At 50.3% G+C, this 26820-nt stretch overlaps 2 protein-coding genes across 2 annotated transcripts in view; one reads left to right on the forward strand and one right to left on the reverse strand.

Annotated features, from left to right (window-relative positions):
• Positions 1-697: 697 nt before the first annotated feature.
• The window catches only part of PTGFRN (prostaglandin F2 receptor inhibitor), an 85975-nt gene continuing 59852 nt past the window's right edge, over positions 698-26820 (forward strand). Inside the window, exon 1 of the mRNA XM_030323862.1 lies at positions 698-932. Within this exon, the coding sequence (XP_030179722.1) occupies positions 884-932 (49 nt within the window). The 5' untranslated portion in view covers positions 698-883. The remainder of the gene's footprint in view (positions 933-26820) is intronic.
• Positions 24866-25192, reverse strand: LOC115521442 (60S ribosomal protein L37-like; the record flags this gene model as incomplete). The annotated part of the gene is made up of 1 exon (XM_032594323.1): positions 24866-25192. A coding segment is annotated over exon 1 (297 nt), but the record flags the coding sequence as incomplete, so codon positions are not given.

A 26820-nucleotide genomic window follows, 5' to 3' on the forward strand; every position in this document is an offset into this window, starting at 1 on the left:
GAGGCCCACCCGGCCACAGGGCGGTGAGCAGAGCCTGTGAGATCAAGGCTCTGGTCTTGCCACTTGGCCGTGAGTCCTTGGGCAGGTCACCTGAACACGAGGTCTCGGTACCACGAAGAGGTTGGAATCGGTGACCTTTAAAGTCCTCTCACCTCTGGGGAAGTCCTACCTGAACAATGTTTGGCCAGAGCCCGGCGGCTTGTCGGTGGGGTGCTGGGCTGGAGACGAGCGGTGGTGGGGGTGGGGGTGGGTGGGAGGCAGCTGAGGAAACAGCAGACACGCGTGGGTGCGTCCAGAGTGGCGGGACGCGGGCTGTCGGGGAAGAGAGCTGCAGCGATGGGGCTTCCAGCGGAGTCCTTCCAAGGCCAACTTTTAAAGGTCGGAGGAAAGTTGGTCGTGGGGCGGGGGCCCGAGGGGAGAGGGGGGTGGGCTCCGCCGCCTCCTCCCCTTTAAGCGGGTGGCCGGGCGCTGCCTCCGTTACCTGGAGCGGGGAGGGGCTTGGGAAAGTTTGTGTTTGTTGCTGGCAGAGCGCCGGATGGGAGGCGCGGGCGGGCGGGCGCTGCGGCTCTTCCCTTTTGCTTTCGGGAAGCGGTCGGGGCTGCGCGCTCGGCTCGGCGGGGCGGCTCCGGCGCCCGGCTCCCGGTGCCCGGCCGGCGGGAGGCGCGAGGCGGGAGGCGGGCGGGGGCAGGCGGGCGGGCGGCGCGGAGCGAGGGGCTCACGTACGGCCCAGCACTGGGATTTCTCGGCTCGCGAGGAGAGCGGAGCAGGCGCGCGGCCCGGGCGGGGGAGCGCGGACTCTGGAGCAGCCGGAGCTGGAGGAGGAGGAGGAGGAGAGGCGGCGGGGACGCAGGAGGCGGGGGAGAGCCGCTCCCGCCCGGCGAGCATGGGGCGCCTGGCGCCGAGGCCGCTGCTGCTGGCGCTCCTGGGGCTGGGTGAGTGCACGCGCGGGGCTCGGCGGGGCGCGGGGGGCCCGGGGGAGGCTCGGCGGGGCGCAGCTGCGGCGCGCGGCCTGGGGCGCCGAGGTGCCGGGCGGCTCCCGGGAGAGGCGGCGGGGTACGCGGGCGGCGCGGGCCGGCGGGGAACGGCGCCGAGCCGCCCGGAGCGGGGCGCGAATCCGGCGGGGCCGCCCGGCCAGGCCGCGCGCCTCGCCCCACCTGTGCGGGGAGGGCGGGGGAGTGGCCCGTGGCCGGCTTCCCCCCCCGCCGCCCCGCAGCCCTCCCTACCTGTTGGCCGCCGGGAGCCGGCTCACCTTGAACTCCCGGCCTCGGAAGGTGCCCGCGGTCCCCAGCCGCGTCCCCAGGAGGGGGGCGGAAATACGCGCCTTTGATGTGCCCCGCCGTAGCCGAGACGGGCCCAATCGCCCCTGGCACATGCCAGCCCACGCTGAGTTGCCTTTCCAGGGATGGCAGGGAATCCGCCAACTTCCTTCTACGAAGGTCACGGGGTGGCCCAGAGCGCTACAGGAAAAATCGGTGTGCGCGTCCTTCGTCATGTTGGCGGTGGCTCGATATTCTGCCTCAGCCTTTTCCTTCAGCTCTTCTTCAAGCTGCCTAGCTGCACATTTGCACACAAAGACCTGGGAGCCGTGGCTTCTCCAACTTTTCCTACCTGTTACTTTTCTTCCCTTTCCTGTCCCCTGTCTTCCACCCTCCCCAAATCTGGGTGCCTCTGGATAATTTGGCCCAGAGCCTTCCGCAACCCAAGGAATCTTTGGGGTGTGTGTGTGTGTTTTCTCTCCATTTTCCTTTTACCCCATACACACAGACACCATCTTCGTGTAAATCTACGTGATTATCATAGTAGGGTTATTTAACATAACCGTGCAGTTAGCAACAGTAGAAATGCATATGTTTGTTAAGTGACCACCAAGGTACCTGAGGTTCTGACCCCAGTGCTTTGATGTTCTTTAATATTCTTGGATCCCTTTGGTCTGTGTCAACCAGAACAGAAGGAGGCCTGCGACCTGACCCGGGGTTCCCTTCCAAACCCCGAGAGAAGGCAGATCTGAATCATTTGCAGAATGCATGGTGTATGGTGTTTGTCCCAGCCAGGCCCCAGCTGCACACAGGGCAGATGACTACTCTGCACTTATAGGCAGAGGTCCCAGTGGAAGCCTTCCACAGCCACTCCTTTTTCTGCTGACACCAGGGCCCACACTGCCCCAACCCCCACGACTCCTGCTGCTGGTGGGCCAGCCTTTCTAGCTGCTACTGGGGTTTTTTTCTTCACCTTTGAAGGCTTTTTCTATAATCCACTCCCTAAGAGAGCTCGTCCAGCCATATTGCTTGAGCTGCAACCATGTGCAGAAAGCTTCCAGATCTTTCACTTAGTTTTGTAGCATGCCTTGTACGGTCTCGGATCCTAAGCCTTTCCCCTTCACGCCAGGACCCTTGAAGTTCTCTGCTGTGATAGTCCATTAATGGACTGATGTATCAGGATCAAACCAAGCCATGGCCCATGGTTGGTTGCACAGATTGTGCACTGCACAACTCTAGGCGTCGTTATTCACATTGTAGCCAATGTGAGTGACTCCCCCTAGAGTTGTGCAGTTTACAACCTGTGCACCAGCTCAGATGGTGGGCTCAGGTGGAAGTTTGAAAAGAGTGCCCTTGGGTGTAACTACATCGAGGGAAAGGCAAAGGGGGAAAAGAGATTGGCAAGAGCAAAAATAGAAACGGGGAAAGCACAGCTTGTAGAAGTCTTGGTTGTATGTGTCCCAGTGTATCCTGTGCTGGTTGGGCATTTCGTGTTAACTATACATGAACGTCTATGGTGTCACCAGCTAGTGCCTTTTCCTCTAACAGCTCCTGAGCTTGGTATTCCAGATGATAGCTCTGCCCTACAGCATCGCACTCGCTGTGGCTTCGTTGTGACCTCTGGGAAGCCCTCCGTGCTGTACTGGCTCCGGAAACTTAATATGTTGATGTACAAGCTCATCTTTCCTCTTGTGTTGCATCCTGGTGTAATCTTGCTGTCACTGCTCTTTTTTGACCTCTGTGTTCACACAGTCCCTCGATTTTGTGGCGTTTTTCCCCTAGCACAGACTCCAGCTTCTTCCCATTCTTGTTTCTGCAGCTACTATCCTACTAGCCCAGGTTCTGATAGTTCCCCCCACAGATAACTTCTGACATCTTCCTGGTTGACCTTTTCCTCCAACCTCCCTTCTTAGTTCATCATTGTCCAGAAGGTTCGTTTTTGGGGGTCCCACCTGGGCTCATTGGTTCTTTATGATTTTTTCCTCCAAGGCTGCTATGCCCCTTGTGGTCTCTTCTCTCTGATTTTCTCTCTGAATCAAATACTTCGTTCTAGGTAATGTTTGCTGTCCTTTGCATAGAATGTATGTGAACCTTCTGGACTTTCTATTTCCCATGGCCTAGGAATGTTTTTCCTGCTTCTCCCCTCTCGCCTGTGTATTCCCTTTCCCCCTAAAACTCGCTTCCTCCATGAAATTTTCCTACGTCTGCCTCTCCGTGATCACACCAGAATCCACTCAGCTTCGCAGAGAAGGCTTTCACTTCTGTTGCCTGCGTCTGACCCGTCTTGTCCATCCATTCAAATACAGCATTTCTCAAATACCCATTAGAGCCCACAGAACGTCCCAGATGGATGCCTCATGGAATGGTCGGTGCGGGTGGATGGACAAATAATGAAACAGCTAACTATAAGACAGAATGAAATACCTGACAGAGGAACCATGTGCTGGTAGGAAGCAAGGAAGAGGATGATTAATTTTGACTTGGGGTTGGGGTTGATTTTGCTGAAGAGGTGACATTTGAGCTGAGCCTTGAGGATAATTAGAATTTTGAAAGAAGGGGTGGGAGAGCATTCCAGGAAATGCACACTTGTGGGAAGGCATCAAGTTCAGATGAGTGAGAGTGTGTGGCTGCTTCAGGAAGGGCAGGGAAGCTCCTTGGAGCTGGAGGGAGGAGGAACAGGTGGGAGGGGAAAGGTGGGTGTGGGGTAGGTCCTGAAGGCTTTCTGTGCTGTGCTGAGAAGTCTGGGCTGCGAGGGCTGGGTTTGTTGGCCTCATGGGTGTATTCTCCAGTTGTGTCACTTATTTATCTCACTGTATATAATTGTCTCTTTCTGGGCTAAATCCCCACCCTGATTATAACCCTAGAGCCAGGGACCATGGTCATCTTGTTCACTGTAGTATCCTTACTACTAATAGGATAGTAGTCGTACCTGGCCCATCGTAGGTATTTGGTAAGTGTTGGCTGACTGAATGAATACACGTATATATCCCTCAATCTGTGGGTAATGGGTAGCCATTAAAAGCTCTCAGGATAAGGGGTGCCTGGGTGGCTCAGTCGGTTAAGTGCTGACTTCAGCTTAGGTCATGATCTTGTGGTTCGTGAGTTCGAGCCCCGCGTCGGGCTCTGTATTGACAGCTTGGAGCCTGGAGCCTGCTTCGGACTCTGTCTCCCTCTCTCTCTCAAAAATAAAATAAACATTCAAAAAAAAAAAAAAGCTCTCAGGGTGAGAGGAACACAAACATGGGATGTATTTGAGGACGTAACACACAGCATGGATTAGAGAGTGAAAGGTACAAAGATCTGGGGAGGGATTCAGATATTCTCCATGTGTGTCTTTAAAGAAAGGAATAACTTGCAAATCCATCGAAATCGTTTTGAAATGACAAAAGCATTACATCTATATTTTAAAATTCAAATAGGATAGAAGAATTTTGTACTAATTAGGCCAGACTGCTTTAACAAAGAAAGATTCTCGAAGCATAGTGGTTCAAACGATATAGAAGTGTCTTTCCAAACAGTCCCAAGGGGATGTTCAAGGTTGAATAGTATCCCTGCCCCTCGCAGCCTTTCTGGCACCCTGGCTGATGGCAGTCCCCTGTCTTCAGCCCACCTAACGTCAGCTTGGTCGTCACCATCACCGTGCCAGCCCCATATGGAGGAAAGATCACAGAGGAGAACACCTGGGGGTTTCATAGGCCAGGCTTGGAAGGGGCGCTCATCATTTCTGTACACATTCCATTCAAGAGAACTTAGTCTGGTCACCCTAGCTGCAAGGGAAGCTGAGAAAAAGTGGCCTGGCAGCAATGGAGTGCCAGCTGCTGTGAAAGAGAAGAGTGGATTTGGCTGGGGGGGGGGGCGGGAATGGGGGGAGGACCAGCAGTCTCTGTCAGTTACAAAGGATGTAAGGTAAAAAGTAAATATGCCCACCCTTGCACCGCCCAGGCTCAGCCACTCGCATGATGTTCGTGTGTCCATATACTGAATGTTTCATTGGTTCTTTTTGTTTCTTTTAAAAAAAATTTTTTTTTTAATGTTTATTTGTTTTTGAGACAGAGAGAGACAGTGTGAGTGAGGGGAGGGGCAGAGAGAGAGGGAGATACGGAATCCGAAGCAGGCTCCAGGCTCTGAGCTGTCATCACAGAGCCTGACGTGGGGCTCAGACCCATCAACTGCGAGGTCATGACCTGAGCCAAGGTCGGACACTCAACCGACCGAGCCACCCAGGTGCCCCGGTTCTTTTCGTTTCTGTACAGGGCTCTGCACGTGACAGTAACGATATTTGCTGTTTCTAGAGCGCATATCAAGCATCAGGTTTTATTGTGCATTCTCTTACTGAATCCTCACAATACGCTGAGAAAGGTGCTGTTCTTTTTCCCATGTTGCACACGAGGAAACTGACTTCCCGTGTCCCGAGTCATTCAGCTGTTCCATGGCGGAGCCAGGATTTGATCACTGGAGTCTACTGTGCCTGTTACCACGGAAAAGTTGACCGATGTTCGCCATCACCTTATGCTGTTTGTTGCTTGAGATTAGTTTCGCCAGAAAAGGGCGGCAGCATTTGGACACTCGGAGCGCAAACAGAGGAGGGTCTGGGACAAGTGCAGTCCGAGTGCAATTCCTGAAGGGGCCGTCGCAGGAGCCACCTCCCAAATGTGGCGACTCTGCAACCCTTAGCAGGTCACCAGGGACCCAAGGGCAACTTCCTCCAGAAAGCACGGGAGGAGGGGAAGGCTGGCAGGAGGAACCTAGTGAATGCATCCAGCTTAACGGTCTTTGAAGTGCCGTGGCCTTCAGAGATTCCTTGGCACTCATTTTAGCCTTGTTAACAGAATTCCTGTATCTGCCAAGCTGATTAATGCCTGCCCTGGCTATAATTATTCTTATTAGCCTGCTGAATAGGAAGCCTAGTTGTCAGTGATGGCTCCTTACAAGGCGGTCCGGCCGGTCGGCATTCGTATGACTATTTTGTTTTAGCGGTTTTTTCCCCCCCCTGTAGATTGAACATACATTTTCATATCGGCACGGTGTGTGGAAGTCCCAGAAGCTGTGTGCTTGTCCGGCAGTGTGTGTCTGCATCTCACTTTATATCAAATGAAGCTGGGGGGGAACCTGTCAGGGCACTTCGTAGCCGGTCAGTTTAATTGCCTTGCTTCCTTAAAGGCAGGGGAGCAAGGCCATATGACTCTCTGCCTTGGGAAAATAACTTGAACTGGCAAAGACGCTTCATAATTTATCTTCTGGAAAAGGCGAAGTGCTGCAGTTGGCACAGTCAGTGGTTTTTAGGTCTTGGAATAATCATCCCCCCCTCCCCCCCCCACCAACTGTAGAGTCTTTGCAAAGCACCAGGATGAGACCCGGTCGTTAACGCAGTTGCGGACCGGCAATGTGATTTCCCGGAGACTAGAGATAATGGCACCGTGTACACGTTTGTGTTCTTCGAATGCTGATTTCTCCACAATGCTCCCTAAGTGTTTGTGTGAGATTACGGAGTCACTCAGCAGCATGATTCAAGTTTAAGTATGATGTTTCTGGGACCTTAATTGCATCCTGCTTTGCACCTTTATAAGCAGCTGGAACGTGAGCATTTGCATCATTCGGGATATTTCAGGGGAGTCGAGAAACACTGGCTAGGGTTGCTGTGTCTCAGATGAATTTTTCTCGGCACTGTGAAGGACAGGATTATGTTGAAGGGTTAAGGACGCATTTCAGAATGGGTGCTCTCTTTGAATCCTAATGAAATAGAAGCAGTGTGCAGATGGTTGGGTTACTTCTCAGACCTTCAAAGTGACACCAAGGGGCGCCTGGGTGGCTCAGTCGGTTAAGCGTCCGACATCGGCTCAGGTCATGATCTCGCGGTCTGTGGGTTCGAGCCCCGCGTCGGGCTCTGTGCCGACAGCTCAGAGCCTGGAGCCTGCTTCGGATTCTATGTCCCTCTCTCTGCCCCTCCCCCACTCGTGCTCTGTCTCTCAATAATAAATAAAGCATTTAAAAAAAATTTAAAAATAGAAGTGACACCAAGCCAAGAATGTCCTGGTAACGATTCTTCTCCGTCCTTATGTAGAGCGGGACTGGGCCAGAACTTCGCAGCCTGTCGGCCATGGTAAGAGGAGCCAGTGTCATGATGCAGATGCTCTCAGCCCCCGGAGCCCACAGGTCGGAGCCGCCTCTAAACCAGACGCCCTGTTTACTGAAGAAGGCCCTGCAGATATTATCACTTCCCGTGTGCGCTCCGGTTTGACCGCGATTGCTAGTTGTCTCTTACTGGTGAACCACAACCCTTTCGCCCCGTTCTGGCCTTGGGAGGAGCTGTTTGAAGGTGGGAATTGAGCAGTCCAGTGACCTGGTGAGAGGTCACTTATCCATTCAGTGACTACTGAGAGCATGCACACTCCTCGGCCCAGGCATTGTTTTGACTACCGATTGCACAGTGAACCGAGCTGACTCAGGTCTGCGGTCCCTTGGGTGGGACGGGATGCATGGGTGTGTGGTGGGCGGTGTCCCCACAGGGTGCAGCAGCGCCTGGATGATGGAGGTGAGGGTCAAGGGCATGCAGCCAGGGATGGCGGCAGCTAGGGAGCAGGACCAGGAAAGGAGAGTTCTAGAAGGAATAGTCAGGGCTGGAGGAAGATCCAGGAGAGCCCTCTGTCAGAAGCAAGCAGAGAGGGTTTGAGGAGACCCGCTATGGGGGTTGGTCAAATGCTGCTGAAAATGCAGGAAGATCAAGGCGAAGAGAAGCCTTGGATTGCGAGATTGTGATTCTGACCCAACAGTGAAGGACGAGGCGGAATCGCCGACTTCGAGGAGTGAGTGAAGTGGGACCGCCATAGCAGGTGCCACAGCCCACCTTTTCAGGTTGTTGCCTGCTGGGAGGCCAGGCTGAGCGGGGTGGAGGGCTGCTACAGGATGATTGCTGGGGCTGCACTCCAGGGACGGGAGGCAGCAGGGTGAGAGCCTTCCAGAGCTCCCTGGCCTTGGAGGTCGGAGTGCCAGGCAGTCTCCCCGAGAGGAGGGAAGGGCGAGGTGGAGGGGGGATGTGCAGGGAGCATTGTGGCATGGGAACCATGGGCTCGGCCACGCCTGCAGCCTTTTTAGCCTGAAGAGTGGTCACAGAGTCCCCAGACATGCCCGATAGAGGTTGTCCGTGTGTTCCCTTTCTCTGCACAAACTGAAAGTGTTTCCCGTGTTCCTCTGGACGTCTTCTTCCTTGTTGATTGGTGGAATTAGCCTCCTTTCTGATGGCTGCTTTTAGACCTTCAGCTGCTAGGTGGGACTTCCAGCACAGGGACTTTGTGGCCATTTTTATAACCCATCTTTATCTCATGCTCACCAGCTAAGAAGATTTCAGCAGTTTGTATTCCATGTGCTTTTTCTAAACTCTTTCTGCTCTCGGAAATCACTTTCATGGAGGCCAAGTAGGGATCAGGCTTTGGAATGTGCCCTTTAGCAGCCCTCCAACATCGGACGGGTTTCTTCACCTCTCTGACCTCGGCTTCTACATCTGTCAAGTGGGACTAATATCTCACTTGCAGGTTTGTCATGAAGATAAAAATCTAGAAAAATGCAAACACTACACTTTCTGTGGTCCTTAGAGCTTTGCTACTCAAAAGTGGGGTTCGGGGACCGGCTGTGTTGGCGGCATCAGGGAGAATCTCAGGGCCTGCACTCCAGTCTGTGGAGTCAGAGTCTGTGTTTTAACCGGATCCCCAGGGGATTCAAATGCCTGCTAAAGTTTGAGAAGCACTGGCCTGGAAGAGAGCTTGGCATGTATCTGGTGGCCTTGGCTTCCCTTAGTGAGCTCTGAGGCAAAGGCCGTGGTCAGGGTTAGAGCTAGAAGTGAGCTGGGGTGGGCTCTATGGGAATGTGACAGGCGCTCAGTTGGCCACGAAGGATGCGGTTCACGTAGGTCTGTTGTGGTGGCAATTATATCGCGTCCAGGTGTTGTAGGGAAAAGGCAGGATCCTGTGACTAGCAGGAGTTGGGGGCTGGAGAGCAGGTATGCCAGGGAGAAGCCAATACGGGGATTATTCCTCCCTACCTCTTACATAGCACTTAGTTTGTGCCCGGCACTGCACTTACCGTATATGAAGTCCTTTAGCGAGCTTCAGAACCCATGAGGCAGGTGCTGTTACCACCCCCATTTGAGAGATGATAACACTGAGTCACACAGACGTGGAGCAAACTGCTCCAGGTTACGGGCAGTGGCGGAGCTGCTGGGATTCAAGCCCACACCGCCTGGCTCCAGAGTCTGGGCGTGCTACCACAGTAGGCTGTTCTGCTTCTCTGGGTCAGTACAGATATGCAGAGTCTGACCTGGGTTGGAAAACAGACAGAGGAATTGATACAATTAGCCAAAATGTGATAACATGTGTTTCCTTGTCTTTTAAAACAGCAGGTGCGGTTTCTGGCCCTGATCTTCCACTCACTAGTTTTGTGACCTTGGACAAGTTGCTGACTAGCTCTTAGCCTCAGTCCAGTAAGGCCTGGGCTGGCTGATCCCGAAGGCCCCCTTCCATCTCCAGAACTGCTGGAATCCGCGCTGACCCCTGCTGGCGGCCATATGGGCTGCTTGGTCCAGCCCTGGTGTCCCTGGCTCCTGGCCTATCTTCCCCAGCTCTCCTCCTGTCTATAGCCTGCGCCTCTCACCTCTCACCTGCCTGGCACCTTTCCACAGAGGGACGGCTGGGGACCCAGAGGGCTCTGGGAATTGTTTGTTGTTCTGTGTCCGTGTTGGTAACTGCTTCCTCCTTCCAGACCACTTCCCGTGCTGGGAAACAGGGTATCTTTCCCTGTGGTTCTTGAGGTCACGGAGGTATCCCAACCACCAGGCCAACTGCGCCTTCAGACGGACTTTCTGGGAGAAGTTGCAGAAACAGTAAAACCAATTAGGCATTTCTAGATGGCGGACATTTTCTTATTACTGATTCGGTTGTTTGCAAGTGTTGTTGAGGAAATCAGCCATTAGTGAGTGAGTCGGGGTGGAGATAATCAAGTCTCAGCCCTCAGAAATGGGACTTGTGTTTTCTTCCACATTTAGCCTTCCAATCTAGGAGAGAGCCTGGGAGACAGTTACTTTGCATAGACTCTTTTTCCTAACAGTCTCCACCCCACAGTGAGAAGAGACAAAGACATCTTTAAATGTGTCCACATATCGACGCTAGTTTGGATTTTCCACTTGCCTAAAGGACAAGAGAGTCGAAATTCCGACATTTCCAATCAAGAGCCTTAACTGGCTCGGAAATGTGTTTCTCGTGTGTGGGGCCTTTCTTCCTTTTCATTCTGTTAGTCTGAAGGAGGAAGGTAAAAACGACGTTGGATGTGATACCAACGGAAAGGGTGTACCCGGAGGACCTCCGTGTTGTTGCTGTGGCCTTGGTCTTTGCTGCGTCCTGGCTGCCTTGAGATGTAATGTGTGCTGCTGACCTAACAGTGCTCCCTCACTCATCTTGGATGTGGAGATTTTCCCAGGCTTACCAGGAGCCTTCCAGGAGTGAGTTCTTGCATGTGTTTGAAGGTGAAGGGCTGGCTCGTGCGGTATAAATGCACCGTCTCCTAGGATGTCCTAAGAGCGGAATGCCAGCCGATTTGGTGTCTGTCCAGTGCGCTGCCGCTCTGCTTCTGTTGCGGCGAGGACTTCAGAAAGCGAAGCCAAGCCACTTTGGGCACGGCGATTCATTTTTCCATTTTCCGAAGGCTGGCACATCCAAATGTTTTCTTATTTATTACAGGGCACCGTAGTCCGTCATCTTCGACTGAGGAATCCGTACAGTAAGCCTCAAGCTCAGGCCACGGTGCCTAGCCCAGAGCCTGGCATGTGGCGGGCCCCTGGATTGCGCAAAGTGGTGGCGGTTGTGGATAAATGATTTGTGCCCAGTTGCTACCCTACTCTGCCGTATGAGACGTTCCTGCTTTTCCTCGGGAGCTCACGTTTTAGTGCTTCAGCAGCACTTAGGGACTATTTACTGTGTTTCTGACACTGGGAAATTACAAAGGAACTAGGAAAGGGGGGGCCAACGTGGAGACGGAACCCGTTATAACAGAGTGGATCGCCGGTGCTTTTGAAACGTCGAAGTGGCTGAATCATTAGATAGCTGTGCATATGGGGCTGTCAGGATCCCAGGGACAAAAGCGAGGCCAGGAGCTGTTATTATGGAAAGGCTCCACGGAGCAGGTGGGACTAGAAAGCACTTTGAGCCAGGAGCAGGCAGAGCATTTCAAGTTAGGAGAATGACCCGCACAGTGTCTCGGAGGCGGGAGTAGATCGGTGTCGTGCCGGTTGGCATTCCGTCCGGGAATTAGCTGACTTAAACTGGAACGGTACGAGAGACCTCAGGGGATGTGGATATTAAGCTCTGAGGAGGGGAGGTTGGCGGAGAGGACGAATGTGAGCAAAGTCACCCTGAGAGGTGTTGTCAGTGCCCACATAGCAGCTCAGAGCCCACGTGCATAAGGCTGGTGAGGTCTGCTGGGGCTTACAGGGAGCTCGCCTGCTAAATTCAGGTGGTAAGTCAGGCCCTAATCCTATTCTGGGTTGTTTCCTACAAGGAAAATGGCTCACAAAACAATTACTGATGTTCCCCATAGGTGGTCGATCAGAACATTTCTTCAAAGGACTACCACCTGATAAGAGACACAGATACCTCGTAGAGGAGAGAAGGGGGATTTTAGATGCTTTTCTCTGGAAACCCGGTTTATGCAACCGCGTGGTCCGTTCATCAGAGCCCCCGCTTTAATAACAATTTATCCCGCAAATAAGCGTGCAGTCGAAACACCAGGATGAGTCTCAGCTCAAGGGTTGTACCTCGTGCAGTCGAAACACCAGGATGAGTCTCAGCTCAAGGGTTGTACCTCGTGCAGTCGAAACACCAGGATGAGTCTCAGCTCAAGGGTTGTACCTCGTGCAGTCGAAACACCAGGATGAGTCTCAGCTCAAGGGTTGTACCTCGTGCAGTCGAAACACCAGGATGAGTCTCAGCTCAAGGGTTGTACCTCGTGCAGTCGAAACACCAGGATGAGTCTCAGCTCAAGGGTTGTACCTCGTGCAGTCGAAACACCAGGATGAGTCTCAGCTCAAGGGTTGTACCTCGTGCAGTCAAAACACCAGGATGAGTCTCAGCTCAAGTGTTGTACCTGGCTCGTAAGTGGCAGAGGACGGAGCTCTGTGGGCGCATCTCCGGAATATCACAGCAGTGTAGCAAGGTGGGGGTATACTGCCCAGTTGTAGCCTCAGGATCCACGAGCCTTACGGGAGTTAACCCCAAGGCCGGGTGTGAGTTTGGTCCTAAGGAAACGGCAGTGCTCACACGAGCTCTGTGTCCCGTCCAGCACGTTCATCGAAGGCATCCGGGCCTCAGAACAGACAAGTGTGAGAACGGAACCCGTGATGGTTTTCCCCAGTCACCCTCATTCCATGCCCTTAGGAACCGACTCTACAGCCTATGTGTGCAGTGCCCCTCTTCTGTTCATATGTCGTCTTGGAATTAATTCCATTTGTTTGAGTCTCTGGGGCTCAGGTCAAGCCTTGCTGCCCTGAGAGAGGATGACACGTTCTGATCCAGGGTGAGGCTGCCTGTAGCACATTCCTTTGTCGTCGGCTCTCGTTGAGCCACGTTCCTTCACAGCACAGCCATCAATTGATGGTCTGTTTATTAGGAGGGGTTTTATCTCACCCCAGCTGGAAGCCCCGTGAAAACGGGACGGTGTCCATTTTTGTTTACCCTGGCGTGTAGGCATGCAAGCCTGCGGACGATTAGATTAGTGTGTGTGCTTAGAAAACGTCTGTAGATATCTTGCATATATACGTGTGCAAATAGCGTGTGTACTGTAGAGGACATGTACCGTACCTCTGTGAGATGCACATGTAAAATCTGTGTTGTGGAACCTTAATCACAGGATTCAGAGGTGACCTGTGTGTCCTTCTCTCTTTTGCACGCGTGCTTGCGGTCTCTTTTTGTGACTACCACAGTATTTCTGGAGGACTGGCCTGTGACTCCATTTCTAGGACAGAGGGTTGTGGAGTGGGTTAGGAGAAAATGGAGTCCACACGTGAAGAAGAAGGGACGGGAAAGCCTCCAGTCTTGCTTGGGAGGTTTTCCTCAGTTCTTTTCCTTGGCAGCTGGTGTGGAGGACCGACCACTCTGGCTATTGTCTTTCCGCCACCTCCACCCCTTCCTCCCTTTGTGGGGTTGACACAACCTCTCCCATCCCCAACTGGCATCTCCTCCCTTCCTGGGCTTCCTCGTGCTCACAGCGTGGAGAAGCAGGCTTCTCTACTCCCAGTGCGAGCCTCAGGGGCCCCGTGGTGGGGTCAGTCCAGACCACAGCCCGAGGGCCTGTCACCCCTGCTCCGGCCAGCAGCCAGCTCTGGCCACGTCTGAGGGAAGGGGCAGTGTGCTGCTGCCTGCGGCCCGTGGCTCGCCCCTCCGTTTGCCTCCTTCGTAACTACTACTTCCTCTCCACCCTGTGCCAGGCGTTACTCTAGAGCTCTGGGCACGTAGGGACGTAGACACAGTCCCTCGACCCCTGTAGCTGCCAGTCTAGATGTGGAGGCGTGACCCACACACGGGAAGCGAGGTGACATTGAAGAGGTGTCCGAGATCATTCGAGACGAAAACGTGTGGAGAGAAGGGAGAGTATTGGGGGCTGATTTAGACAGAGGCGCTCTTGCAGGAGAGGTAAGGTGACGGACATAATGCTCCATACCTGTGTGTGTTACTACCTGTGTCTCCTCTGTACCTGTCTGTGCGTTTTTTAGGCTTTGGTGCCGTGTCTGGAACGAGAACCTTTTACAAGGATCCAAAGCACCCAGCTGTGTTGGCTCCTCTAGCCCCACGGCAGAGTGATAATAACCCTGAGGTGTCAAAATGTGGGCTTTGGAATATTGGGATTGCGTCGCCTCCCGAGGTGCCGAGGTCCCCGCCCCGCGGTGTTCTTGACCGATGCTGTGTGTGACAGGTGCCCTAGCCCTGTGCTCTTTGCTTTCTGCGCTGAGCTTAGCAAAGAGCTCTTCTGGAAGTTACTGATCAGGGGTCATTTCTGATATCAGTGAGATGAAGTAACTCCTGTTCACCCCCCTAGACGATGATCCAAAGATCAGTTTGGGTTCTGACATTCCAGTTTACCAAAGCCCACTGAGGTAGACGTGATCAGTCATTCTGTCACCAGGCACGTTGCTGGGCTGGGAATGTGGCGATGAGGAGGCAACGATCTGCCCCTTCAAGGGGCTCACAGTCCTATGAGGGCAGCACACGAGCTTCCTACGAGCGGTGGCTGAGCCGAGTTGCCCCTCAGAGGCACATTCACAACTCTGGCTGGGGACTGAGGGGGGGGGGGAAGGGGGAGGTTGGGGATCAGGAACGGCTTCCGTCAGGTGAACTTCTACGAGCTTACTGAATCTTGTCGATCATCGGGGTTTTGTCTGACAGAGAAGGGGCGGGGTATTTGTTTCAGGCAGAGGGGAGAACAAGGGTAGGGAAATTGACCCATTTGTAAGGGCATTTTTGTGGCTAGAGCTGAGGGTTAGAGCCGAGGGCCTCTCCAGAGGGAAAGGGTTGGGACGGGAGAGAAAATCGTAAGATTGGGAAGTGCTTTGAATGCCACCTGGAGGAGTTTAAGTCTGATGTTGTAGGTGAGTGTCTGTTTTGTTTTGTTTTTTCAGGTGCTGTGTTCCCTAGAATGCTTTAAGCCCCTCCTGTCCTTTATTTACTTATATCTTAGGATTCCCGTTGTTGGAGAACTCCTCTCCTCCTGGCCTTTCTGCAAAGCTGCCACACTGTTTCCGCCTCCTCAGCTCTGGCACTTGGCTAGGTGTTGGCTCAGTCACCTTACCTGGTGATGTGGTTCAGCACACGGTAGGTGTGTGAAATATCAGACTGACAGAGCTCAAGTCTTCTCCTTAAAGGGCGTGTGAACCCAGAGTCTTCTGTTGAAGACCACCACAGTGTATTGCTTACTGAGCCTCAGTGGGGAAGATGGGCAGGGACGTCCACACCACCCATGGCAACCTGGCAGTGTGCCTAGAGGTGTCAAGGGTGGGCTTGAGTGAGACCTTGCTAGGGAAGAAGGGTGGACAAGGCTAAGAAAGAGCAGAGAAAGGGTACCGGAGACAGTAAAATAGGACAAAGCTGGCTACGGTAGGACTAGGGGAGTATTTCACCGACGACTGTCTCAGGTGCCTTCCACGCACAAATGCGAGTTTAAACCCAATGTGAATCCCCCATTCTCTTGAAACTAGAGGCTGAAAGGAGGGCCAGGTGTTCGCCCAGAACTTGGCAGACCACCCTGGCCAGTTCGAACATGGGGAGAATTGAAAATGGCTGAGCAGTGAGGGATGCTGCTCAGTGCTTGGGCCGCTAGCAGCTGTTAATTTTACAGAACGCTCCAAACTAATCCTTCTGGATAGATCTTGCCACAGCCTTTTCTGTCTCTGGTCCTTGGACAGAGAATTGTTTAAATCATTCTACACGTAGAGAGTTATTTTGGTTACTCATTAGCGCAGATTGCCTCCAAGTGGTCTCTGCGCGTGTCGTTTGGCCACCTAACTTCTCGGAACCTCAGTTTCCTTATTCAATCCTCTCAAGGTTGAGTATTAAATCATGTGAGCAGACTTTGCAAACTGTAAAGCAGGGCTATAAATGTAAGGTGGTTTCTGTCCATTACTGAGTCTTTGAGGGCAAAGCTGTCTGCTCAATACTTGGCCTACTGTGTCCGTTAGGGTTCCGTCAGGGAAGCAGAGCCACCGTAAATATGGTGGAACAAGGCCCGTGTCAGAGGAATTAATCTTTACACGATTATGGGAGGAGCTGAGGAAGTGAAGGCTTGAAAGGGGGAGCCGGAGGAGCCGAGGAAAACCACCGGTCAGGCCTCCTGAAGCACCGGTGGCCAGGTTGGGGCTTACAGAGGACCTGGGAGCCACGCAGAGTGGGATGGTGAAGCGGGGGAGGGGGTGGCAAAGGGTCTGGGAAAAGCCTGTTTAGAGCTACCGCCTCTGCCTTTGCAGCCGAGCCGGTGGTGGTCTTGGGGTCACGCTGGTCGCTAAGGATAGTGCTTGGGAAGAAACCTGGAGCAGAAAGAAAAACCAGGACAAAACTAGTGCTCGTGAGTGCCCGCGCATCTGTCTCTCGCCATCTTTAGCCATGGCGACCACCAGAGCCTAATGGCTGCAGCTTCCCTTCCCTCTGCCTCCCAAGTCTCACAGGTGCTTCTGAAAAATTCTGGGTTCCTCTCAACCCGGAGCTGCGCAGGGAGGAGGATGCTGGGAGATGTAGTGCCAGCTTGGCCGAGCTGACACAGTAGAGAACCCCACGATTTCATAACGTAGAATTAAAGATTTCGCAAGGCTCTGCCCCCACCCCGGGGTCTCTCAGAGGCCCCGGAACTGGAAGCGATGTCATGCTTACAGGATACAGCATTTTACTGGGAAGAAGTTCAGTCAGTTCGTGATCCAGTCTTTTTTTTTTTAATATGAAATTTATTGTCACACTGGTTTCCATACAACGCCCAGTGCTCATCCCAACAGGGGCCCTCATGAACCAGTCTTTTAAGAAGTGGCTTGCAGTTGCGTTTTTCAGCCGCTGGGGGCCCTGCATCTCTCCTGTTGTCCTCGCCCTCCTGTCCCTCGTGCCAGAGGTAATGGTTATCTCAGCACCAGAAGCTAAGTGAAGGCGGGTTGTTCCTGAAGAGCCTGTCGGTTCCGGTGGAGTCAGTGTTGTCCGTGTCACCGGGTTCTTGTTTGACCCATGGCATATGGATACTAGCTCCGCCTTGCCCTGGATGAAGGCTACCCCATGCCCATGAGCAGGTATGAGCAGCTACAGACCGGAGCCAGATATCACGGAGATAGATGTTAGGTGAGAACAAGGCTTGCATGACTGGACCGCCCTTCCCCGCCCCGTGGTCTGTTCGCCACCCTGCCCCTCCCTCATGTTGCGGCAGCCAGCCTGGGCCAGCAAAGACTCAGGGAGGGCCTTCTATGGTAAGCTCAGCCCCTAGGAAAATCCCACTGTGTGAGATTTAATGGCCATACCTGGACCTTGTTGTCACTCAGAATTCTTCTACCATTTTTTTTTTCTTTTAACATTTATTTATTTGTGGGGGAGAGCACAAGCGGGGGAGGGGCAGAGAAGGGACAGAGGATCCGAAGCGGGCTCTGCGCTGACAGGCTGACACTCGCGAGCCCGATGTGGGGCTCGAACTCATGAACTGCAGGATCACACCTGAGCCCAAGTCAGACGCTCAACTGACTGAGCCACCCGTGTGCCCCTCTTTTCCCTTTTTGATAGTCCACTCTGATTTTCCTCATGACCACAGCTTCTTCCTTCTTGCCCCTTTTAAGTTCCCTTGTGTCTCTTGAACCTAATCTTCATCCTCACTGTGATCCCTCGATCTTGAATGTTCCTGTTGTCCAGTCCACCAGGCCACGCTCACTGCCCTGGGCTCTACTCCTAGTGTGGCGTGCATTTCAATGGTGGGCTTGTCGACATCCCATAACCCACTCCCGTAATCCTTTGCCAGTTCTTGCACGTGGTTGAGTTATCCACACCGACCGTTGTCTCTGATCCTGAGCTGTATCATCCTACTGGGGAAAATCTCGAAACCTGCCCACCTGAGTTTCCCCCAAATTAGGGGGTCATTACTGCATTTCAGCCCTCCCTTGTGTTCATTCTGTAATGGTTTCCTATTACAATCCTTTTTTTAAATGCTTTTATTTAAAATGTTTTAACGTTTATTAATTTTTGAGAGAGAGAGAGAGAGAGACAGAACATGAGCAGGGGAGGGGCAGAGAGAGGGAGACACAGAATCCAAAACAGCTCCAGGCTCTGAGCTGTCATGACAGAGCCTGATGCGGAGCTCGAACTCACAAACTATGAGTGAGATCATGACCTGAGCTGAAGTCGGATGCTTCACCGACTGAGCCACCCAGGCACCCCTCTATTATATTCCTTCTAATGGCTTATTCTAAACCTTTTCCATGATAAGATCTAAACCCCTCTCTGCTACTTTACTGAGACATTGGAGATGAACTTAATGTTCCTCAAGCTTTTGCCTCAAAACTTCTCTATAATTTGGGCATCTGGGTGGCTCAGTTGGTTAAGCATCCAACTTCGGTGAGCTCCGGTCATGATCTCACTGCTTGTGAGTTTGAGCCCCGCGTCAGGCTCTGCTGACAGCTTGGAGCCTGGAGCCTGCTTCAGATTCTGTCTCTATCTCTCTATCCCTCCCCTGTGCGCGCGCGCGCGCTCTCTCTCTCTCTCTCTCTCTCTCTCTCTCAAATATAAAATAAAACATAAGAAAAAGGGGGGGGCTTTAATTTTACCCATCCTTTTCTCCTAAATTCTAACAAAAGTAAGGGCCCTGTCTTTGGCTCCTTTTGTCTCTATAATTATGTATACATTCTGTCTCCCTGTGTGACCCCAGGCAACCTGTGGCTTTAAATATCATCTATGTGCTGGTGACTCTTCAGTGAAGCTCTTTGCTTGGGCCTCCCCCCAGCTCCAGATATACACAGCTGACTTTTGGTCAACGTGGGTTTGAACTATATATGCAGATTCGCTTACATGTGGACTTTTTACAGTACCATACGATAAATGTATGTTCTTTCTTCTGATTTTCATAATATTTTCCTTTTCTCTAGCTTACTTTATTTTAAGAATATAATATACACTCCGTAGGACACACAAAATGTTGTGTTCATCAACTATGTTACTAGGAAGGCTTTCGGTCAACAACAGTAGGCTATTCGTAGCTAAGCTTTTGGAGAGTCAAAACTTATATGTGTATTTTTGACTGCCTGGGGGGTTGGCACCCCTAACCCCCATGTGGTTTAAGGATCGACTAACTATGCAAGGTGTATCCTGAGTCTGACCACTCTGAGAATGACTGCCATTACAGCCTGAGGACAGGTGCCCATCATCTTGTACTTGATCTACTGTACCTTGTCCTCGCTTCCCAGTTGGGTCCACCATAATCCGTCTTTCACACAGCAGCCTGGGGGAGCTTTCTAAAAAGCAGGGTCTGTCTGTCATTCCCTAGCTGATGTGCTTCCCATTCCAACCAGAGTCAAGGCCTCTGCCCCCTCCTTCATTACAGTCCAGTCACACTGACATTTTTTCTGTTCCGTGAACACCCCAAGCTTGCTCTGTCTTGGTGCCTTTATACTAGCTGTTCTCTCTGCCCGGAGCAGTCTTGCCCCAGCGTTCAGCCCCTGCCGCCTCCTCATTCCGGTCTGAACTCAAGGTCAAGGTGACCTTGTGAGAGGATCACCTTTCCTGACCTTGTTGGCAAAAGCAGCCTGCTACCCCTCCCCCACCCATCCCTGTCACTATCCTATCAGGTTATTTATCAGCACTCTGGGTTTGTTCCTTGCCCCCTTCCTTACTAGAACACCAGCTTCTTATGGGCAGGGACACTGAGCTGCATTTCCCCAGTGCCTAGAAGGTGCTTGGAGAACCGACTGGTTGACTTTGCAGGATCAACTTCCCACTTGTGCCCTTCGTCTTGCCGGCTTTGGATCTTTTTCATGGTTGTGCCCTCTCTGGATTGCATCCTTGATCGTTCCCTTTCCCCTGGCTCTCTTTCTGGAAATCCCACACCGCATCACTGAGAATGCATTTCCGTGGTTACCAGTGACCAGTAGTTATCAATTCAGTAGTCTTTTCTCAGCAGCGCTCTGCCTTGACTTTTCTGCAGGTTTGACATTGCTATTCGTTTTTTGTTTGTTTTTTCCCAAACCGAAACCTATCGCAGGAGTCTGCTCTCGATACTGTGCAGGATGCAGGGTAGGGAGCAGGTCCCGCCTGACCAGCTTGCAGGCTGCCAGGAGCAAGGAGATGGGTATGTGCATAAGGGAATGGCGCGTTACTCTCAGCCTTTTAATCTTGAAAGCCTTGCATCCCACTGCTGCCAGGATAGAAGCCTTTCCTGTTTTTTCCCTAACTCTGTGTCTGTGATTTTTTGTTTTCTTTGCTTTTGCTAAGTCTTTTTCGGCTGCTTGTGTCTTAAATGCAAGAGATCACGGTGGTTTGTCCCTCCTGCTCTTGTCTGCACTCTGTTTTGTGGTGACCTCAGTGATCCCACGTCTTTACCTTTACACAGATGCCCTCTTCACCCACCTCTCTCCATGCGTGCGACTCCACATTCATTTTGGGCTCAGATACCTTTTGGGGGTTTTCCATCCCCACTGCCTGGCGGACCTTTCAACTTGCCTACATGTCACTGGCACTTTTTCTCCACTGTTTCCTTAGGCAGCTGTTAGCCCTTCCTTGCTGTCTCTAATGCCACAGGTCTATCAGTTGAGGCTGCTTCTTAGCGTGGCCCTCAGAGCTGCTGCCTTTCCATCGCCTGCATTGCCCTACTTTTGGTTCTCTTTCTGTCCCGCCTGTCCTCGTGCAGAGGGCTCCCGACGGACCTCCTGTGTGTCCACTCCTGTCCGCCTTCGGTCACTGCTCCAACCCCCCTGCTCCCCACGGGTCCCTCCCCCCACCCCAGGCTCTTTCCTTATGCTCCTCCCTTCTGCAAAGGATTTTTTTTTTTTTTGTGAAAAAAAGCACTTTGATCCTCAGTGTCCCCAGTCCAGCGCCATTCTCAAAAGGCCTAATTCAACTGTTGACACCCATGAAGATTTCCACTAAACCCTTTGGGTGGACATGCCCTCACTTTCGAACCCCATGGCACTCGTTAGTACCTCTCTTTGGTTTCTCATATCCTTCCTTATATTACAGTTTTCGTGTGCACCTTATGGCTCTTAACACACTCTAAGTCTCCCAGGAGAAGTTCCAGAGGCTGGTTAGCCCTTCTCTCTCCTGTCGTCTCGCACAGGGGCTTCCTGCTCGGTAGCTCACTCGGTTGTTGAGTGAGTAATGCTGTCTTCTATTTGTCTAGTGCATCCCGGGGAGGTCTGAGCCGAACCTTGCTTTTTTTCTTTTTTTCTTTTTTTTCTTTTTTTTTTAAATGATTATACGACCTGCTCTTGTAGAACCTGATTTGCGTTCAGATGGGATTTTGAAGTACCACCATATGTGACTTCATTACACGTTCTCTGCTGGCTCTGACTTGTTTCGTGTGTACCTGGCTGCGTTTTTGTCACTTAGGGAGAGCTGCCACCATCTCTTCCTGCCAGACCTTGCAATGGCAGACGTGAAGAGACAAAGGTTTTTCATTTGGTGAGTCCGACATGCCAGGAAAGGCTCTACTAGAGTTTGCAAGTTTGACCTTCTCTGTGTTCATCTCTAGCTCACATGTGGACTGGGGATTCCGTGTGGAAATCCGTACCCCGTGCGCCCCCCCCCTCCCCGCCCCCGGTCTCTTTTAGGGGCCTTGTAAAGACTCAGAAAAGAGGGATTTAGATGTCCTTTGACAAGGCAGACTGCAATACCATAAGCTCTTTGTTGCAGTATTTCAGCTCTCCCTGTACCAATGGATTCAGTAACTGCCAATATTCATCTTACAAATGGCTCAGGTTGGAAAGTCAGATTATTTGCTTCCGGGCAGCTCAGTGAGATGATAAAGTTTGTGCAATAATGGAAACAATCGCAAAAAAAAAAAAAAAATCCTTTACAGATACACTGTACTCTGTGGGTCTTGATTTAGAATAATGTTGATGATAACCCAAGAAATAAAATCTGCATATTTCCCATGGATATCATGAAGGGGTGGAAGAGGGTAGATAAATACGGTTTAGTCTTCATTAGCTTGTCTCTCTTAATGATTCCTCACGGTTGCCAGTAAGCACTTATTGAAATACGTGTTGCAGGAATAGCTTACCTTGAAAAACTTGCCTGACTTTTCTTTCCCATCCCCATCCATTCTGCACGCTACAAGAAAGTTGAAGGCCTTTACTAATTTTCTTGAATACTTCAAAGGTAGCGAAATGGTAATCTGGAAGCGATTACCTCTTGCTTCTTAGTTATCCCTACTACTGAAAAGTCACAGCAGTAGGGATTCCAGAAGTCCTTCCTATATGGGAAGGGATAAAGTTCTTTTCCCTTTTTTGAATATGATTGTGTGAGATGTTCAAGTTAGTATCGCTTAAAATAATGAAGGCAACAGGTCAGAGAAGGTTTTGAAGAAACTGGAAATGGTTTATGACAATTCTGTTTCTCTCTATCTACATCATACTGAGAACGTGTAATATTTCCTCTCTTAGTGACTCGTTGTTACGTTGCTGCCTTGCCGGTCCACATTGCCCTTGGAGAATTTGAAATATTTCATATGGAATTTCGAGCGGTTTCTTCTTCCTACTAGGAGGAAGGACAAAACCAACTGAAGGTGGTGATATCAACAATGCAGTCGAAAGCAAACCATTCCGGCCCATCTTTGGACAGGGCAGCACATAGGCCAGATGAATCTGGGTGGGAGTCCCTCCTTTAATAGCTGTGATGGCCTTCTGCAAGTTGTTTAACTTCTTTGCATCTGTTGTCTCAGCTTCGGTCCTCAGTTTCATCAGTTCTCTGATAGGGGAGGTAGTGTCTACCTTATGGTTCTGTTCTGTGGATTCATTAAGGGAAGTTTTGAATTGCACCCAGCTCGGTGCATGGTATAAGAGACACACAGCGGATTATACCCAACTTATTGTTGGCAGCTATTTGCTGATGAATCAAAGCGAATAGATTACAGGTTAAATGAGAAGTGCTTCTATGAAGTTAGCTGAAATGATGGCTTCTTTGATTAATCAGATATTTTTTCATTATTCCCCTCCCTCCATTAGTTTGTTTGTTATTCATTCTGCCATTTTGGTGGTTAGTTTAGAGGTTGGAACATACATTGTTGACTTATTAGTGTCTACCGGTGGTCCTTTTTATCACTTCCAGGATCATGCAAGACCTTAGAACATCGAAGCTTCGCCTCGCTTTTGTGCTGTTGATGTCATATATTTTGATTATGCATATATGTTAAATTCTAGAAGACATTACTAATATTGGACTGTATAGTCAGCATCCAGTAGATTTGCCAGAGTTATCCTTTCTGTTGCTTTTTATGCCTTCTTACATCCATGATTCCATCTGGGATCATTTTCCTTCCGTTTGAAGAACTCCCTTTAGTATTTCTTTTGGTATTTCTTCAGTATTTTTTCAATTAATTCTCTTTCGCTTGTCGAGAGTTGGTTGAAGCATATTTATTCTGTCTGCCTTTTAAGGAAATTTTTTTCTGTACACAGTTGTAGGTCGGCAGTTATTCTCTGTCATTACTTTAATTTTATTTTTTATTGTTTTAAATTTACATCCAAATTAGTTAGCATAAAGTGCAACAATGATTTCAGGAGTAGATTCCTTAGTGCCCCTTACCCGTTTAGCCCATCCTGCCTCCCACATCCCCTCCAGCAACCCTCTGTTTATTCTCCATATTTATGAGTCTCTTATGTTTTGTCCCCCTCCCTGTTTTTATATTATTTTTGTTTCCGTTCCCTCATGTTCATCTGTTTTGTCTGTTGAGGTCCTCATATGAGTGAAGTCATATGATTTTTGTCTTTCTCTGACTAATTTCACTTAGCATAATACCCTCCAGTTCCATCCACATAATTGAAAATGGCAAGATTTCATTCTTTTTGATTGCCGAGTAATACTCCATTGTATGTATGTATGTATATATATATATATATATATATATATATATATATATATATATACACACCACATCTTCTTTATCCATTCATCCATCGATGGACCTTTGGGCTCTTTCCATACTTTGGCTATTGTTGATAGTGCTGCTATAGACATGGGGGTGCATGTGTCCCTTCGAAACAGCACACCCGTATCCCGTGGACAAATGCCTAGTAGTGCAATTGCTGGATCGTAGGGTAGTTCTATTTTTTGGTTTTTGAGGAACCTCCATACTGTTTTCCAGAGTGGCTGCACCGGCTTGCATTCCCAACTCTGTCATTACTTTAAAGATGTCATCCCATTGTCTTACGAGCAGTGTCTGTTAAAAGTCAGCTGTCGGTTGTATTCATGCTCCCTTCTCTGCCTTTAGAGAGTTTTACCATGATGTTCCTAGGTGTGGTTTTCTCTGTATTCCTCCTGCGCAGGATATGTAGCACTTCTTGAATCTGGGACATGATGTCTTCTGTCAATTTAACATATTGGCCACTATCTCTTCAAAAATTAATTTTGCCTACTTCTACCACATTCTTTCTTTCTCCTGTAGGACTCTCTTACACTTGTGTTTAACCTTTTTACTGTTTTTTATGTGTCTTGTACACTATTTTCTGTATTTTTCATCCTTTTTTTTTACCCTGGGCTTCAGTTTGGATAACTTATATTGACTTTTTTCCTGTTCCTTCTAGTCTACTATTAAACCTGTTTATTGAGCTTTTTTATTTTTTTATTTATTTTTTTAAACCAGAACATTTATTGTGTGACTAATCGTTGAAATCCTTAAGATGAATTGGATGCCGGGGCGCCTGGGTGGCGCAGTCGGTTAAGCGTCCGACTTCAGCCAGGTCACGATCTCGCGGTCCGGGAGTTCGAGCCCCGCGTCAGGCTCTGGGCTGATGGCTCGGAGCCTGGAGCCTGTTTCCGATTCTGTGTCTCCCTCTCTCTCTGCTCCTCCCCCGTTCATGCTCTGTCTCTCTCTGTCCCAAAAATAAATAAACGTTGAAAAAAAAAAAAAAAAAAAAAAAAAAAAGATGAACTGGATGCTGCGACAGCTTCCCTCTTGGGTTTAGGCGTTGTTCCTTCACGGAATCCATGCCTGAATCTGCGGTATACAATTTTTAGGTGCCTCATTCGACCGGTCCCAGTGGTATTTCTTCTTGTAGCCTTGGCACTCCAGTTATACTTTCTCTTCCACTTGGCAGGATAGCCACATTTGCCACAGGTCGACTTCTGAAGGTGGCAGGCCTTCGAGCCACAGCGGCGGCACAATGTGTGCGTCTTATTGCGACGCTTTCCAAACGATGACGTCCCCTTCGTCATCTTGTTTCCGCAACCGAGACCAAAGAGCTAATGAGCTCTTTTAAAAAAAAATTTTTAATGTTTATTTTTGAGAGAGAGAGACAGACAGAGACAGAACGCGAGACGGGGAGAGGCAGAGAGGGAGGGAGACCCAGAATCCGAAGCAGGCTCCCAGGCTCTGAGCTATCAGCACAGAGCCCGATGCAGGGCTTGAACCCACAAGCCATGAGATCATGACCTGAGCTGAAGTCAGACACTCAACTGACTGAGCCTCCCAGGCACCCCTGTTTATTGAGCTCTTAATTTCAAATATGTGTTTTTTTATTTTGTTTTTTAGTTCTAATATTTCAATTTGATTATTTTAATAGATTTCAGTTAAGGGGTCAAATTCTGTTGTCTATTTCTGTAGTAAATTAACCATAGTTATTTTCAAGTCCATGCTGATAACAGCGGTATCTGGATCCCTGTGGATCTATTTCTCTTGTCTGTTTTTCTTTTTTTTTTTTTTTTCTTCCTCTTTTGTAATTCAGTCATTTGGTCCTATCATCTGGAACGTCAGATAAGTTTCAATTGAATACTGAAAAGCCACAGAGACTCTGCACCTCTGCACGATGTTCTCTTTTTCCTAAGAAGATGTGCTTGTTTTTCCGGCAGTCCAGCAGAATAAGAGCTCACCACGATCCCGTGAGGGACTGAGAGATGTTTTGAGACTGGAACTCAGTGTCGACGACAGCTGATTCTTTGAGCTTTGCTCTCACTCCGAGGGCATGGCCCTTCAGGGCTGTCCCCAAACGCCTGGGGTGTTTACTACAGTCTACCTTCCTTTGTGAACTCAGAATTCCAATTTTCGTCTCCCCAGTACTGTGAGATGGTTGAAAACTTTGCTTAACCTTTTAGCCTCCTACTGTTTACTTTCTTCTTAGCTTCTCAGCCACTTACCCAGCCCTGTCCCCCTGAGTGTAGCTTTCATGTCAGTTCGCCTTGAGGAAAAATCAGTGCAGCAGGTCAGGCTGGCTTCTCTATTGTTGCCTTTTTCTCTGGGATCCTGACTTCTCCAGCTATGACTTCCTAAAGGGGTTTGAACTTCAGTTGTCGTCTTGGCCCTGTGAGGCACTGGGAAGCACCTACGTCACTTAAAAATTGGCAAATGTCTTGGGGTGTGTGGGTGGCTCAGTCGGTTAAGCGTCTGACCTCTGCTCAGGTCATGAGCTCATGGTTTGTGAGTTCAAGCCCTGCATCGGGCTCTGTGCTGACAGCTGAGAGCCAGGAGCCTGCTTTGGATTCTGTGTCTCCCTTTCTCTCTGCCCCTACCTCACTCATGCTCGCTCTCTCTCTCTCTCTCTCTCGCTCTCTCTCTCTCAAAAATAAACATTTAAAAAAATTGGCAAATGTCTCAAGAGAAAAAGCAGTAACATTGTGGGGCCCACCTTGGTGTGTTTCTGGGATCTTGGTCCCCTGATCCTTCATACCTTGATTACTGACAATGCATTCAGTTAGCTGTTTCTTGTATTTTAGCCATCTTTGGTAGTTGTTTGCGAGGCTGGAGTTGATCTGATACAAGCTACTCTCCTTCATAGCAGAAAGGGAAAATCTCCCTAAAGAGGAAATCTTAATTATTGGTCTTTAGAAATGTATACCCTACTTCCCTCCCCTCCTTCCAAAAAAGCATTGGAGGCAAT

This window comes from Lynx canadensis, chromosome C1, assembly GCF_007474595.2.
Source record: "Lynx canadensis isolate LIC74 chromosome C1, mLynCan4.pri.v2, whole genome shotgun sequence".
NCBI lineage: Eukaryota > Metazoa > Chordata > Mammalia > Carnivora > Felidae > Lynx > Lynx canadensis.